Source organism: Episyrphus balteatus, chromosome 3 (assembly GCF_945859705.1).
Source record: "Episyrphus balteatus chromosome 3, idEpiBalt1.1, whole genome shotgun sequence".
Classification (NCBI taxonomy): Eukaryota; Metazoa; Arthropoda; class Insecta; order Diptera; family Syrphidae; genus Episyrphus; species Episyrphus balteatus.
Genome location: NC_079136.1, coordinates 122,971,994 through 122,990,508, shown reverse-complemented (window position 1 = coordinate 122,990,508; position 18,515 = coordinate 122,971,994). Strand labels below are relative to the sequence as shown.

Genomic DNA, 18,515 nt, shown 5'->3' with positions numbered 1-18,515 from the left:
ATCTTGATGTGCATTCCCTGATACAACAAAAAAACTTAGTATTGTACAAAATACTAAAACTCAGTCTACCACATTTTTTTTCTTAATCATATTTCATTTATTTGATTAATGTTTAAATTTTTTCTTTTTTGACATCAAATACTCACCTCACTATCTTGTTTTTCTCTTAATTAAGTCTCAATTTCACTTATTTCAATTATAAATCCTTAAAAACCGTTGCCAATGACTCTCTATACCTCTAAAACTTCAACCATAACATAAAGAGGTATAATAAGATGACAACAAGTTCAAAAATATTACATTACATTACATATTAAACTAGTCTGAAGATAAATCTCCGGACTAGAAACACTGCAGCTTCGGAATCTAGGTCCATTTTGCTGATACAACACAAGACATTAATACAACACAGAAAGACAAAGAGAGAAAGAACGAGAGAAGAACATACAACACTGAACTACGTGGCACAGAGGAGGAGACATAGTTGAAAATTGTCTCATGTTATCGCACAGGTGGCTTCAGTTAAGCTGGCGATTTAAGTTCAAAAATATTAAATTTAAGAAGGTACGAGTAGTAGGTAGGTATATAAAATGCAATTATAAATGAGTGAATAAGCTCTTTTAGACTTGACTTCTTGTCCTACTTTAACAAAAAAAAATGGTCATTAGCAATGGTTCAGTTGGTTTTTTTAATTTTCTCTAAAATTATTCTTAATTTTGTTTTAAAATAATTTTCGAAATTGGCCTTAATAAATGGCAAGTTAAGAAGAATAAATCTCACGAGAGATGCCTGTTTTTTTTTATGGAATGTTGGTTGCTTTGGATTAAATGGCGTAATCTTGAAAGAATTGAGCCATATCTAATCGGTTTAACTGTATCTTTGACAAAATGGAACTAAATGAATTTTTTGTTCAAGCAAAAAATAAAAAAAAAAAAACACCTTATCTGGTGGTTGAAATCGGCACATCAAAGTCCGCAGAATAAAAAAAAAATCAAAGAAATTACCTAAAAAAGTAAAAAAAATAAGGGTGTCCTTTAATTTAAAATTAGGTCGTCAATCGAAGCGTATACTTACTCTTGGCTTCACTCAAGGTGTCACTTCAAAGTTTTTTTTTTAATTGGTCAGTTCCGCATCAAATGTTGATATTTCTTATTTATTTTTGACTCCTATTTTTCCCTATCCACCACACTTAAATAGTTTACCCTTTTTCTCTTGAAAGGAAAAAGTTTTCTGCCGAAGGACTAAAGTTTTTAAAGCTTATGTTTGATTTTTTGTCGATTTTTTTTTGTTCCATTAACCAGGACTGAAGTGAGTAAGATAAAAGTTTTGGCCATTGAAAAAAAAAATTCAAAGGCACTCTCCAAGGAAAGGATTTTTGTTGGCACCTTTAAGCTTTGACTTTAAGGGTAGATATGCATGGTTAATATGGTTTTGGAGATTTTTCTATAGAAGTTTTAAGTGTGAGTTTAATGTGTGTAGAAGGAGATTATGGTGTTTTTTTTTTTTTTTTGTAGAAAAAATGAAGTGCTTTTAACCTTGATAATCCTTAAGTTGAAGTAGATTATTTCCCCTGGGAAATGAAGCAAATGCTTCGTTTTTAAGCCATTTGATTTGGGTAACCTATTTAAAAAAAAAAAAAAAAGTCACCAGGACAAGATAAAGCAAAAACTTTAAAATTTATGATTGAAGTGATTACTTAAGCATTGATTACTTGCAAAATGATTTTTAAACACTTTTTTGGCCAATGATAAGGGCTATCAAAACTGTTTGGATTTAATAAGTTCCAATTGAAAGATAAAGTTATTATAATACTACATAATAAACAATAAATGATTTAAGTTTTTAGGTTTTGCTAGTGCAGTTAAAAATGGCAATATCACAAGCACCATCTAAGTTTTTGTCAATCACCTTTTTTCTTCCCAATTTCAAGACTTGTATTTTCTAATTTAAGTTGTTTTTTATTTTTTTTGACGTGATAACGTCTTATAAATCGATGAATCATGACAGCCACGACAAAAAATTGACGATTTTTTCCAATTTTATAGCTTATTTAAAAGATAAAGTTGAATTATAATGAAGGATTTTTAAAAAATCCGTCATTTAATAGGGTAAACAGGGGGTAAAACAAAATTGCAAGAAATTGGCTATTTTCTAAACACGACAATGTAAAGAGTTGAATTTTTTTTTTATCGATAAATAAATTCATTGCGAAACTGAAAATGGTATTGAAAAAATTCTAAAAAATTTCAAAACTTAGTAATAAATGGTTTTCTAAAACTAAAACATGAGGTAGACCTTTGACAAAGTAGTGATTATAATTAGGCTAAATTTTTTTTTGACAACTTCAAAGATAATAAAAAAAAAGTTAGGGGTCTAATACGGATTTATTTTTAAGTCTCTGCGGTTCGAAATATGAATTTTTGAAATTTCGACATGGTTGGCTTTAAAAAAATCTAACTTCTTTTGTAGGCATCATAAAAATATGATTGCAAAGCCATATGAAAGGTGAAATAATAAGCTTTCTTATGATATAAAATTTAATATAAGTTGTTAAAGAAAAATATTAATTTAATGGCGTGAGAAGATAAAAAAGATTTATATTTTTGCTTTTTTTTTTGATGAAAACTGATTGGGTTAAAAAAATTCTAGCTAGTTTTGTAGACGTCGCACAGGCATGGGCGATATAAATATTTTGAGCTGAAATAATAGGCTTTCAGAATTCAGATGGTATAAAATTTATCATAGGTTGTTATATAAAAACAAATGGATTTTTGGGTGATGGAAGTGATTTTTTCCCCTTTTGCATAAGAAATGATTGTTAATGTTAATGAAATATTTTGAAACTTTTTGCTCATTGTAAAAATTTTAAAATGGTTTTATTCTTTAGAAGAAATATTTGGCTTTTAAATGGTATAATTTTTTTTTGAAAGCTTTTAAAATAAAAAAATTAATATAATGAGAAAAAATTGTTTTTAGCTTTTTCTTGTAAATTATGATTGTTTGAAATAAATAAAAGCTTCAACTGACTCATTTTAAACAAAAGCACACAGCCTGTTTTTTTACGCCGTTATCACGTAAAATCATCGTCCGTAAACCGGCTTTACAGACGACCCCTTTTTTTGGAGAAAAATTACAGACTGAATTTTTTACATCTTGATTTTCTAATGCCTATTTGAAATGCCTGGTATTTAAACATAAGTGTAAATCAAAATTTGTTTCCAGACTTTGATCAAAAATATGCCTTCGATTGTAACAAAAAAATATGTTTTGATGCAAATAACTCAGCAACCAAAGCTGCAAGAAAACTTTGGTTTTCAGTTATAAATAGAGCTTAAAGAGACCTTTCTTTTGATGTATCACTAGATGGATTTGAGGGAAATTTTTGAAAATGCCTTTTTTTTTAGGCAAGGGGTTAACCTTGATTTTTTCTCGAAAATCCGAAAAAATAGATTTGTAATATTTTTGCCTAAATTTATAGGCATGGTCATTGTGATCTCATAACTGTAAACCGAAACTAGTTTCGAGACCTTGATTCGAAAATATCTGTCTCCGAACGTAAAAAAAAAACATTTCGATTGCAAATATAAGTCAGCAACCAGACCTCCAAGAAACCTTTGTTTCAATTGTGAATCGAGATTAAAGAGACCTTTTTATTTGTAAATTCAATAAAAAAATATTAAACTTTAAACAGGAAACAAAGTGTCCCAAAGTTGAAACCTATCTGTATAAGGTGCTGGCCCAAGAGTAACATTTCTACCAATGTACATTGTGTGAACATGAGTACTATTCGATGGCAACCACTTCAATCTAAAAATATCATCGGGAGCACTTGAACAGAAAAAAAAAGAAAATTGCACACAAGTTAATATTTGAAAATAAAATAAAAAGTTTCATCAACATACCCATTTTTAGCAAATGAACTAAACAGTCCTGAAATACGTTCCACCATCCACATTTCTGTATGTTCTGGTGCATTTTGTGCCCCAAGTTTGATACCAGGGAAAATGTACTGCAAATCATCAGCATGACAAACAAGACCTTTTAAGAGAAGAAATAATCTGTATAGAAATTGATACAAGTTCCACATCATTTAAAAATATACCAATTGGTTTTCCATCACCATCAACTCCAACACTGTACAAACCTAAATGATCAAATCGATAAAAGAATACATCCTGATGTTTTCGTGTCAACTCTAACAATCTATGTACTGCATGTCCAACAATACAATCTGCGAATATTCTTCCAAAATTCTCTAAAGATTGATTCGAAATTGTTTGATTTTTCAAATAAAATTCCTGAATTTTGCGACTTTTTTCAGCATCTGGTTCATAGAGGAACATATCTGGAGCATACTTGTCAAAATTCATACTTATATCATCTAAAAGTTCTATATTATTTTTCTGATCTGAAAACAAACAGATAAATAGTGTAGTTTCAATATGGAAGCTTGTGGATGTTTGTGGAACCTATTCGATTTTTCATTACTTACGAAAAACTGTGTTAGTAAATTCATCTTTTGTTATTCCAGTCATTAATGGAACTTTGTTGAATTTACCCTCTGCAAATATATTTACAGGTGTATCAAGAAGAAAATGCCCATCAATATCATAAGTCCATTTTATATCAATAAAACCATAGGTTTGCCATGACTCAGCAACTTCATTTATTCTCTCCCATGAAACTTTTCTCAAACATTCAATAAGATCCTTAGAATTATACATTGGACATGATGTAGATTTTGCCAATTTTCTAGTCCAAAATAAATTATTTCTTGGAAAACGATGTGTTCCTGATCCACTCATAGCTATAACTCTATGGAAAAGTCCTTTAGATAGAGGTGAAGCCATATGATAAATTGTTGAAACTGCTCCTGAACTCATGCCTAAAAGTGTTACTGACTTTGGATTTCCACCAAAATTCGAAATATGATCATGAACCCATTGCAAAGCCATAACTTGATCCAAGTAACCATTGTTATCAGAAGTTTGATTTGTTCCCGTACTCAGAAATCCTAAGGCTCCAAGTCTGTAATTAAATGTGACCAAGACAATATCATGATCCATGAGGTATTGTGGACCTGTGTATAAACTATGTCCAGTTCCGTCTTCATTGCCACCACCGTGAATATAAAATATTACGGATTTGTTGCCTTTCAGGTTCTTTGTGTAGACATTTAATACCAAACAGTCTTCTGATAATAATTCCTTAGGGGTTCCAAGTTGGGGACATATAAAACCATCTATTGTTGCATCACGAAGACTATCACTCCATCCAGACTTTGCTATTGGTGCTTCAAATCGATTTTTTCCAATTGGAGGTTCGGCATAAGGTATTCCCCGAAATGCTTTGATTTTACGATTTGTCACTGTTTTCATGATTGAACCATGAATTTTACCCAAACTAGTCCCAACGATAGGACCATTTTCAACAAAACTTACAAAATATAACAAAAGTAAGACTTTCAAATTCATCTTCTAATCGAATACTGAAGTCATTATTGAGACGACAAGTTGTGCAGAACCATTTTTTGGGTAAATCAAAATACCTTCAAGATAGGCCTTATCATCTATCGGAGGTGTTTTGATTTAAAATAGTTAAAGATCATGAGTGATAAAAATTTTATGTAGATAGAGCCCGGAAATTAATCATTTATACAATAATTTATTGCCGGTTGAAACTTTTGTTTTGATAAAGAATTATACATATTTCATTGAATAGTATTTCGTTATGATAGTTCAATTTTTGGCTGTTTTTCACACAATCATTTCATAAACACCGTTCTCTGCAGTTTGACCTGATAATAGATTTCTTTTAAACATAAGCTTAACTAGCATCATGTTGACTAAAGCATGGGTGAAGTTGGCACCCCCAAAATGGTATTTTTTTTTTTTTTTCAAACCTTCCTGGTTTGATTGTCCAAGGTTAGCCAAGAATAGTCAAATTTTGATTTTCGTTATCCTACGCTTAGTTTAAAAATTTTAGAAGCATTAGTTTTTATTCACCTCACAAAAAAATGAATTAAAATAAAAAAAATAGTACGTATACACCATAGTGACCTTTTTAACTTAGGTATAATTGAAAAAAAAAATCATGTGTGCAATTGACCCACGGTAGAAGTGAAAACTTAAAAAATATTTTTTCTAAAAAAAAAACCAAAAATATGTAGCTTTTTTTTTGTTTTATCACCTTTAAATCCATTTTTAATGACAAGTTATAATAAATCTTATTTCATCCAAAAGCTTATTGCCTACAAAAAAAAAGTAAGAATTTTGTAAAGTATTAAAGTTAAATTTGTATGTGCTCTAGATCAAAAGATATAACGTGTTTAGAAAAAGAACATCTTTTCACCGTTATCTCAGGATTTTCAATATGAAGTTGATTGAAATTTTGTCGAATTTTAGTTTATTTAATTACCTATCTACAGTATAAATTTCATTCATCTTTCTATTAAAACAAAAAAGTTATAATCAATTGATTTTTCATGTCGCTTTTTCGCTTAAGTTGATTTGTTTCATTTCAACTTAAAATCTAAAAATACATATGTACAAATATTTTTTCAAGTTTGGTTTGCCATATAAACACCTAGAAAAGCTACATTCTTGGAAAAATCTATCCCAATACTGAAATACTGAAATAAGTGACAACAAATGTAAAATGGTTTGTTTTTTTTGGTGCAATATTGGATTTTATAAGAGTGTTTATAGCCCAAGAATAATAGATTTTTTCAAGGAAAAAATTTGTAACAGGCTGATGTTAGGAAGTTCTGAAGTTTCTACTGTCCGCTAGTCCCATCAAAGATCACAACACTTTTTATTTCAAAAAAAAAGTAGATTCTACAAAATTGTAGCTGAGGTTATTTTACAAAAAAAATTGGTTATCATTTTAAAAATTAGGGAAAACCCCTCTGGTAATTCGCTGATAAAACTGATCAAACACGGAAAGTTCAATTTTCAACGCTTGAGTTGAGTTTGAATTAAGAATAGTTGTTAGCTCTTGATTTTGATGAGATGCAAATTGGTATTACATCCCTTTAACATATATTAGGAATACAAAACTTCACAAATTATAATTTGCCCGAAAAACATACATTCCCCAGTTTTTTTTTATACAAGAATTTGCAACTTTGTAACTTGACTAAAATGGATTGAAAGTTTTTGGACACTTTTTTTCAACAAATCTAAATTTTACAAATACCAAACTTTTCAACGTGAAAAAATGTGTGGATCATAAGGACGTATCCTAAAAAATACTTTTGTGGAACGTAAACATTGAAATCTTGTTTGCTTCAAGTTATTAATTACTGTGTTACAAAATAAAAATCATGTTAATTACTTTGGAAGTGACCTAGCAGAGGTTGTAGGTATTTCTGAGTACATCACATTTCGGCACTTGAAATTTTTCATAGACCCTCAAAATTTCAAGTTATCGTCAAAAAACCGTTTTTCAATGTTTTCAGATTTCAACGATTTTTTACTCAGTAATTTTTCTAATTTAAATTTTCGCCCGTCATGAACTATCAATTGAATACGTTCTACAATTTAATATGGTCCAGTTGATTTAAGTCTAGTATTCAGTGCGATTGAAAATGAAATATAAAAACAAAAAATCTCTGCAAAAGTTATCCATCTAAACCAAGTAGATTGTCTAAACGAACATTTTGTAAAAGGTGATATAAAAGCCCCTCATCACATTAACTTACCATTCTGTGCCAAGAAGACCATTTCAATTGCATGCGCTCAAAAAATTCACTTAATCCATTAATTCACTCTATAATTTTCATGTGAAGTGAAAGTACTTTTAACCTAATTTAAATTCCAACAAAAACCTAGCCAACCGCATTGAACTATTTTCCAAAAAATTTTACCCAAAAATATCATTCACCTATATGAGAATTTTAAAACAAAAAACATACCGACGACATTAAGACTTCATGATGCTTTGATGTTTATTCACAAAAATGGTATAATAATTTCTTTTAATCTATTTTCATAGCCACATTTTCCATTTTCTATATACATATGTGTGTGCCTCAAAAATTCACATTTAAATAGAAATATGCTAGAGAATCCTTACTAACAGGGTCAACATAGAGAAAAAAACACAAGTTTTTTTTTTCTTTCATTTAAAGTGAAATTCCTTTCTGTCCTCTCGTTTTCTGCTGTTGTTACCAAACAAATGAAGAACACATTGTGCAAAGACATCTTCTTTTTTTTTTTTTTTTTATTATTATTTTCAGAAAATGAAAACTTACAAGATAAAATGAATGATCATACATGGGTTGTAGGTTCTTGCACTAATTGTTTCTGCAGAAATTCTTCAACCAAGTGGTAAATTTCGTGTGAGAACCTTTTCTACGTTAAAAAAAATTGTGGAACGTATTGATCAGAACCAAATTCTTAGAAAGTACCATGAAAACAAAAGTGGCTTCTCTTAAAATCAAAACTGAGTAAAAACAAATATTTCCTTCGCAAAATTTTCCCGTGAAAACTTTACATTTATCGTTGAGGTGAAATTTTTAATTTTAATTTCCACAAATTAATTTATGATTGAGAAATCCTCATTTTGTTCCTTCTTTGTTTTCCCTTTCTTGGCTGCGTAGAGCCCGTGGTAAAATTACAGCAGTGAAAAATTTGTGGATCGTATTTATTAAAAAATACCAATATGGAACGTATACATATTATTACTTATTCAAATTTTATACATATTCTATTTCTTAAATCTAGAAGTTCAAGTTAAAGAAAACCTAAAGTTTTAAGCCTAGTCCTTATCTTTCGTGAAGTGAAAAAATGAATGCGTTCCACAACATGTAGGGTGGGGAACAGCCCAAGAACATAAAATATTCCACTAAATTACTTTTAGCCTATAAGTTAAAAGTAAATATATACAAATAATGTTTTGATACAAATTATTACATTACATTCTACAGCTTCTATTGTCTGTAAATATTTTTTGTTTGAAAAATTTGAAGATTTTCAATACTTTCACTGATTTATTCCCTTCCAATCACATATTCAGAAATTGGTAATTTAGCTCCTTACACGTTGTGGAGTGCATTGATTCTTCATTTCACGGGAATTAAGATTTAGGCTTCAACCGATAATAGAAGAATATTGTATATATGTAAATTACTAATTCAATGGGGTATAACAATTTGTGGAACCTGTTCTTTTTCTCTTCAAACCACATACTCAGTAAATGGGAATATAGCTCCTTTTCTTCATTCCACAAGTGGGAAGGAAAAGGTTTTGTCTAAGGAGACAAGACAAACAAAAATGATTCAATAAATTTGTGGAACATATTAAATTTTCAAGAATGTTAAATGAAAATTAATACCATCTACTATATTTTGGGAGAAAATAAGCCGTTGTGATATTTGAGCAATTTTGTAATAAATTTTGCTAGAAAATTAAGTTCCTATTATGCAAGATTTGTCATACTTAATTTTTCTTAGATTTTTTTATTTCTTCTGTAGTTAAATATACTAAGGGAAATAATGTGGAACGTATGAAGAAGTAAAAAAATATTCAATTTAATTTTTTTATTTTATTTATTTTTTCTTTTATTTTATTTTATTTTATTTTATTTTATTTTATTTTACTTTATTTTATTTTATTTTATTTTATTTTATTTTATTTTATTTTATTTTATTTTATTTTATTTTATTTTATTTTATTTTATTTTATTTTATTTTATTTTATTTTATTTTATTTTATTTTATTTTATTTTATTTTATTTTAGCTTATTAAAAAAACTGCTCAATGCATTCCACAAATTTTCACAGTGGTTTCAATTTCAAATTTTCTTATATACGGATTCAAAAAACTTTAAAACCAAATTTTGTTTTTTTTTTCTATGAATCCCAAACTCGCTCTTGTAACCTACATCACATGTATATAAAAAGTAAAAATGAAGATGAAAAAAAAAAGTAAACTCAAACAAGTAGATCCAGACTCTTATTCTCTATAAACCCGTATATCCTTGGTTCATTTCAAATGGAATTTAATTTGGGAAAAGTTTTTCCAAGTCCTTTCAACCAATTTTCATTCATATAGTTGCTCTCCTAGGTATGGAGGCACCTCCGCCGTATTTTCCTTTTTCTATTATTTATGTGTGATTTATGTATAGATGCAAGAGAGTGTATAGTATTTTTGTTTATATATGTATATGTGTGTGCATAAAATCTAACATGCTGGTTTGAACATATAAAAATGGGATCTAGTTCTAGTTTAATGCTTTCACTTCAACGTAAAAATGAAAGAGACTTAGCAAAAGGATAATAAGGATACAAACAGACCCAGAATATATTCCATTAAAATGTTATAATTTGAAAGAAAACAAAGCAAGAAATAGAACATGCAACGGGCTAGAATATAGTTGCATTTTGAATTTTCATCTTCGACATTGGTTCAGAAGTGGGATGGATATAAAAAGGATTTTCGATGTTTTTGCGATGTTATTTATCTCGATTGGATTTTATAAGAGAGAAAACAAAAGAGATTGACATTTCGTTATTGAGATAGAGTCATGGTATCAATAGAAACTCTATGTGTACATTCTTCTTTACGATGCCCGAGAGTATTGTTTCAACATCACCATGTTATATTCAAAAACTTGTGCCTCAAAATAATAGAATGTATATGTGTTCGAGTGACTGTTAAAGGTTTTTGTCTTCTTTTGAATGAGACGGATATAAAAATGTCTCTAAGCAATAAGATGTTATCATAATATTGAGATTAATTTGAAAGTCAGTAGATCCTTGAGACATTCAAGAGGGCAATAACTGGCATAAAATTAAGGCCAAGAAGATTATGATAACAATTTGTCAATAATTAAAATAAGGCTTTTCCTTTTCCTATATGAACTTGAATTTATGAATGTCATTTTGTTTATTTTGTTTATAGGCACTTGTATTTTCAGAGATGAGATCTTATATACAAAGGTTTTAAACAAGGACTATATTTCTTTGTGTACGAAACAATGATTCATTTTTGAACTATTGGTTAAATTTGAAAACTTATTTGTAGATTGTTAAGCTGTAAAGAGCATTTTATAGGGAGATGGACATATTTTCGAAATTTTGAAGTGGAAAACCTAGAATTCCGAAAATCCAAAATTCTGAAAACGCAGAATCCTAAAAACCCAGAATATCAAAAACTCAGAAACCCGAAAATCCAAGATCCCGAAAAATCAAAATCTCGAAAGACCAAAATTATGAAAAAAAACCAAAAAGTAAAAAAAACTTTTCAAAATTGTCTATTCACTGAAACTTTAGTGAAATTAAAAATTTAAGCAAATTTTTCACCTTATATAATTTTTCGGGTTGTCGGGATCCCATTCGGGATTTACTGGTTTTCAGGATTTTCGGCATTTTGGGTTTTTCATTTAAATGATACTCTTGGAGGTTTTGTCAATTCCTTGCGAAATCGATATGTACAGAGACGTCTAGCGTCTTACCATTGCGCCACGGGGTACTAACGATGATTTGAAATGGTCTGGTGCTTGCAAAGGCCGATATTCTTCAACCGCTAATAATTTAAGTGGCTTATTTAAGTTTTCGGAGTCTTTTCGGAGTTAGTGATTATGATTTTATAGCGACCGAGACTACTGATAAGTTTTTTGAATAACATGGTGGATACACGAGGAGAAAAAAAGTGCACCTAGACAATAAGATGATGCCCACTTTAAATCCTGCCACCTTAAAAAAAAAACGCAATTTTCTCGAAACGCGTTTTTTTCTTCGCCGTGCAACGTAACTCAAAAACTAATGAAGCTTTGGACTTGAAATAAAGTGCAAATTACTCGTTCACTAGCTGGTCATTGCATGAACCTAAAAGTTCAACAAAGTTTTTACAATAAATATTTTTTTTACCAATTTGTTTATAAAGAAACATTGTGTTTTTTCGTTTTTTTGGTCTCTAATTTTTATTTTACACTTGTTTTTAGTTAAGTTCATGCAATGCGTATAAATATATTTTATTGGAAAAAAATTACTTTTTTTGATTATAAATAATTTTCTGGACCAGGACATTGCACGGCGCAAACTCGAGTCGTCAACTTTAAAGAGCTGAAAAGCAGCCATTTTGTAATGTCAATAATATCATATACTTTTCCAAATTTCAATAAATGCTTTCGGTTTTCCAAACAAAATTATTGAAAAAGCTGTCATCCAGAGGGATTTCCCCCCTTAAAACAATAGGATTTCCGCTTAAAATAAGTGGAAACCTCTTAAATTCAAATAAATTAAAGGTGGACATCATTTAATTTAATGTGCATTTTAATTGAAAAAAAAAACGACTAAAAATAAAAATTTTAACATTATATATCGTCTTTTTTTTAATTAAAAATGTTACCACTTAGAAATAAGATGATTTTCCGCTTCAATTAAGTGGATTTATTTTAAATTTGCACATTCAAGAAATTAAGAAGATTTGCCCGCTTAATTTCAGACGGAAGTCTTCTTATCAAAAAACCATGCAGATATCCGCTTAATTTAATACGGAATCCGCTTGATTTTAGTTGGTCTTTTTTTCCGTGAAGCTCAAAATTTCAAACTACAACCTCTGAATACAGTTTTGTTTCTTGGTTTTCATTATGCAAAAAACACAGTTTACCATTTTAATAAGTCTCAAAGATTTTACTCTAAACTACAAACACAAAACATTTATAAAAGCAAATCGAACTAGAAAATAGAGACTTATAATATCTTTTAAAAATCATTCATCCTTTTTCCAAGAAAAACACACAACAAACTAAACAAATCTTATGCTAGGATATAGTTTAATCAAAACACGACACAAGCAATTTGTTTTCATTTTACGCTCCCTTAAAAATATCATATTTCGGCTTTAAACTACTTTTCCCCCTCTTTACAAGTATCTAACTCTTCGAAACCTACTCGTACAAAATTTTGCAATTTAGAATAATTGAAGCGGATCTCTAAATTTTCGTTAGAAAACTTTATACACGAAGATGTTGTTTTCTCAACCATTTATACCTTCCTGTATAAACTCAGGTTTCTCTCTGCCTGCACAGAAATAATAATAATTATCACTTCAAAAACTTTGTCAATTTCTCTCTGTTCTGAAACCAAAATAATCCTTACGACAATACTATGTGTACTGTACGTATATCGTAGCTTGAACAACTTTTTGTATTTCCGGTGCAATGATGCAATGCAATGATGATGGTAGGTTTTGGTTAAAATTACTTCAGTGTAAATATTCTTCAAGAACTTTGAAGCCAAAAGGCAACCAACGAGTCATAGACATATCTTCACCAAACAAGTTATTGTGCAATTAAATTTTCTGTGTGAACAAACCCACTCAACTCTAAAATAATATTGATATGGGAGAAAAAGTACGGGTAAATACACACCGAAAAAAATTGTACTAGAATAATTGAGAACAAAAAAGCAAACAAATCATTACTAGCCGCTTTTCATTGGAGCTGATTAACTACTCATAAGAAGATGATCTAGTTCATTTATTACAACATCATGATGGGGTGAATTTGTATGCTGATTCCGAATCCGAAGTCAGAAATGAACTAGCACGTCACGTTTTTTAGATATTCCTGTTAGAAAATCTCAAAACCCCATTTTTTTTTTTCGAAGAAATATTTTGGCATAATGTAATCTTTTTCAATTCAATTTCTGTTTTCCCTAGAACAAAAGTATACTTTTCTAATGGATTTTACTTTGCTAATTTTGAATCCGAACTCAAAAAATTTCGGTCAGCTCTGGTTTTTGAGATATAGTAATTTTTTTTTTGAGATTTTCTAAAAAAAAAAGCTTGATTTTGTCATACATTAATGTGAATATCTCAAAATCCTGACGTGATAGAATTTTTTTGACTTCGGATTCTAACTCAGCACATCAAAAACTATAAGAAAAGTATACTTTTGTTTCTGGGAGAAACAAATCTGAAGCTTTACAAGGCAGTTTATCGAATGGTTTATTACAAATAAGATATTTCTAAATAGAAAAATAGTATATAAAATTACAAAACACGTAAAAATTTTGTTTAATGTATTTTATTATGGTTTTCTTTACATATTTGACTTTTTAAATATAATGGGCGTTGATATTTTACATTTTCCTTAATTAAGGTGTTTTTGTTCATATAGGATTTACTAAAAAGTGAAGGATTTCGATATTTCTGCTTTTTTTGTCAATCAGTATTTTAAAATATGAGTAAACATTAATGTAAAAGGACATTTTTGATGTCAATCGATAGGTCATATTATAAATAATAAGTCCTCCAAATTTGAGCTCAATGCGAAAAACAGTTTTAATTTTATACAAGTTCAAATGAATCTAAAAGGGTGATTTTTTAGAAACTACCCACATTTTTCAAAAATCATTTTTACAAAAAATGGTACCTGATAGAATTTTTCTGAAACCAGATTTAGATTCAGGATAGTCTTATCTTTCGTAATATCAAAAAATTATTTGAAGAAGAAAAAAAAAAGTTAAAACGTTTGCAGACCAGTGTAATCTAAACGCACTTTCAACTCAACGAAATCAGTGCAGTTCCCATATACTCGGGCAGAAGATCATGAGTAGATCTAGTATTAATAATATATGTACTAGATCATCTTATCATGAATATTTTTCCTACCTTCTATGGAGAGCGGCCATTATTAGCTATTACTTTCCATTGGGAATGGTTAACTACTCATAAGTAGATGATCTAGTAAATTTACTATCACATTTTCTTACGCTATTCTCCACAAGTAGATGAAAAACATAGGCTATTGATTATGTCGAAAAAAACAGGGTAATAAGGAACTAAGACGTTCACGGGTTTTTATTGCAGGAATCGTTCAATGATTTATAAAAGAAGATAAAACCGCGGAGTGCTATTAAATGAGAGGGTGGAAACTGAAGATAGGGGTGCAAAAGCCCCCTTTTTGGGTTTTTCAATATACCTCGTAAACCAAGCAAAATTTTGATATATTGCAAATAAAACTTTTTGTAGAGAATTAAATTTCCTATTGGAATAATGTTTTTTTAAAAATTGAAAAAAAAATTTTCATACCAAAATAGTCGAAACAATCATAAAAAAATATCAAAAAAATCGATTTTTTGAGTTTTTTTGCTTTTTTACTTGTATATTTTTTTTGGGTTGAGATAGACATAAACGTTGCTTGAAACAAAAAAAGAAGATTAAATTTCCTTCAAAATGCTGTACTCACTAAATTTTTTCATTCAAAATTGACCGAAGTATGGCCATTTTAATCTCTCTTTTTTTTTCGCATTTTTAGTTTTACTCAGTAAAACAGAAACATTTGAGGGGAAAGTATGATTACTTAAGCACCAAGAACTGATAATGAGATTTTGTAGAGGGGTTAAATACAATCATTGTTTACTATGGGAGGGAGGGTCAATGTCCCCCCGTTTTGGAGGGAGGGGCAATTTTCTAAAAAAAATACTTAAAATTAAAAAAAAACTATTAAAAAACAACGGCAACACTTACAGTTTTGATTGATACTTTTTTCAAAAGCTAGAATTATAAACTTAATATTAATTTTAAAATGAAGTTATTTTAATCAATTATTTTTGAAATAAACGAGTGATTCCGATAAAGAAAGTATTTTGTCTATTTTTCAATTTTCTCAAAAAGTAGAAGGCATAGGAACATTATGATTTTCATGATTTGATAAGAAATCAATTAATGCAGTTTACTTTGTCGATCAATTTCGTATTGAGGTCCACAGTCTTTGTGAAAATTGTACTCAATGTATTTTTAAACTTTTTTTTCACAAGTTTTGACTTTGAAATCGGGTATTTCAAAAACAATTGATTAAAATAACTTCATTTTAAAATTAATATTAAGTTTATAATTCTAGCTTTTGAAAAAAGTATCAATCAAAACTGTAAGTGTTGCCGTTGTTTTTTAATAATTTTTTTTATTTTAAGTATTTTTTTTAGAAAATTGCCCCTCCCGCCAAAACAGGGGGACATTGACCCCCCTCCCATAGTAAATAATAATTGTATTTAACCCCTCTACAAAATCTCATTATCAGTTCTTGGTGCTTAAGTTATCGTACTTTCCCCTCAAATGTTTCTATTTTACTTGAGTAAAACTAAAAATGCGAAAAAAAAAGATAGATTAAAATAGCCATACTTCGGTTAATTTTCAATGAAAAAATCTAGTGAGTACAGCATTTTGAAGGAAATTTAATCTTCTTTTTTTGTTTCAAGCAACGTTTATGTCTATCTCAACCAAAAAAAAAATATACAAGTAAAAAAGCAAAAAAACTCAAAAAATCGATTTTTTAGATATTTTTTTTATGATTGTTTCGACTATTTTGGTATGGAAATTTTTTTTTCAATTTTTAAAACATTATTCCAATAGGAAATTTAATTCTCTACAAAAAGTTTTATGTGCAATATATCAAAATTTTGCTTGGTTTACGAGGTATATTGAAAAAACCAAAAAGGGGGCTTTTGCACCCCTATCTTCAGTTTCCACCCTCTCATTTAATAGCACTCCGCGGTTTTATCTTCTTTTATAACCGATTGAACGATTCCTGCAATAAAAACCCGTGAACGTCTTAGTTCCTTTCTAAACTACATAATCAATAGCCTAACAATAAAATCAAACATTTCACAATTTTTCGCTTGTCAGATTTTCACTTTCTGTTGTGGAAAAATTTTTCACCGGATATTTTTCGAATGGACATTTCGTTTCTCTCAGAGGCGGCGCTAGACCAAAATGAGGCGTGTGCGAGAGTAAATTTGCGGGGCCCCTAGGAAAATGATTTTGGACTATCATTATGCACGACTCGATCTCACGAACTTGTTCTTAAATTTCAAATTGCTTTAATTTTTAACTTTTTATATAAATAAGATTTGTTAAATGTACGTAGATATCAGAAAAAAATTAATTCGTTCTTCAACGAATTTTTTTTTAATCCATACACAGTATTTCTAAATTGATTAAAATACAAGGAAAAATTAGACAAAATGCAAATCTTATAAATATAGGAATTAATGACTCAGTGATGTCAAAATAAAGGTTATATCATCTTCTTTCAAAATTAAGAGGTCTGTCGGATCTCATTGGCATTTCACCCTCAAGCCTGTGGGAACCTTAGAAATGAAAAACGCTCTTACCTTTAAAACAGACTGCATGACCTAAGTTCCAATTTCTGACTTGAAAGACCTCTGGTTTTCAAAAGAAGACATTATTAGCTTTAATTTGAGATTAAATTTGCCTTTTAACTCCATAAGTTCAAAGGGGCGGGCGCAGCGTAATATATGAGACTTTTTCCTGAATTATTTGTAGTTTTGCATATACTTTGGGTCGTTGCTAATGAGTCTTAATTTTATTTGATTAAGTAATAATGTTTAACTCATCGACCAACATACCAAAAAACAAGACTATGAAACTTCCATCGTTTCTAACCTTAAAACATGCTGCGTTATGAAACTGACAACCTTTGATCCGGAAAACGTCTGAATTTGAAAAGAAGATGGCATAACCATTAACTGGACACCAATATCGTCTTTAAGCTCTATGAGATGCACAATTCGTTTTACCACGCCAACAGTGTCTAATGCAGACGGGAAGACCTGTGGACTGTGGTTTTCGTAATTACTAACAGCCCTCTTTCACTTCAAATTTGAAATTTTCTTTACCTTGATGAGTTAAGCGTTTCTGCAGTGGCCGCCCTGCCTAACAAAATTTCATTTACCTATTAAGGCGCATTTTTAGAAAAAAAATCAAAATCGTTAGAAGTCGTTATACCTAAACATTTTTCGGAAAAAAAAAACTATTTTAAGTGAAATTGGTATCAAATTTTGCAGAAATTATTTATCTACATTCCAAATTTTAGAAAAAAATAAATGTAAATTTTCTAAAATTTGACTATTTTAATAAAAAATAAAATTCAAACTTTCTTCATCAAAATATAGAAACTATTAAAAACTAACACTTGATTTTTTTTTCATAAAATAGTAAGTAATTTATGAGTACAATTTGAGGTAATTCTCTAAAATTGGTATAATATTATATAGCGTGACGTGAGTTCTTATTTGTCCTACAGACCATTTTTGCCGAAAATGAGTTATGGATGCCATCTTATATTTTCGACCACGCTCTTTCGATTGCTGCAAACAGAATCGTCCTATATCTTTTAGTTTTCAAAATAAAAAAAAATTGTCCTATAGACCAAATTGGTTCGATGAATTTGATGCTTATTTGTCCTATATACGTTTTTGTATGCAGTAGGACAAATACTGGCTTTATAATTATGCAAAATTTGTTCTTAAATGTCCTATATCCAATGAAGTTATATTTTTCACACCAAATAACGTCCCCATATTAAATCCTCTTAATAAGAGGCGAAAAACTCAAATTTTAAAGTCATTACATTGCCAAGAGTATCGTTGCTTAATGGTAAGGTAACCATCTCTAATTAAAAAAAGAAGGACATCATCCATATCGTCCCGTTTTTGCGTGAACCACTTATCTACACAAATTTTGTACAGTTCTTAAAAGAAATAT

At 29.3% G+C, this 18,515-nt stretch overlaps 2 protein-coding genes across 4 annotated transcripts in view; both read right to left on the bottom strand.

Annotated features, from left to right (window-relative positions):
• The window catches only part of LOC129916155 (40S ribosomal protein S21), a 329,284-nt gene that overhangs the window by 37,739 nt on the left and 273,030 nt on the right, over positions 1-18,515 (bottom strand). The gene's annotated exons all lie outside the window — the stretch shown is intronic.
• Positions 3,684-5,474, bottom strand: LOC129915218 (juvenile hormone esterase-like). Its single transcript, XM_055994697.1, has 4 exons — positions 4,493-5,474; positions 4,103-4,408; positions 3,903-4,038; positions 3,684-3,828 (listed from the first exon to the last, which is right to left on the bottom strand). The coding sequence occupies exons 1-4, from the start codon at positions 5,472-5,474 to the stop codon at positions 3,684-3,686; spliced, it is 1,569 nt and encodes a 522-aa protein (XP_055850672.1).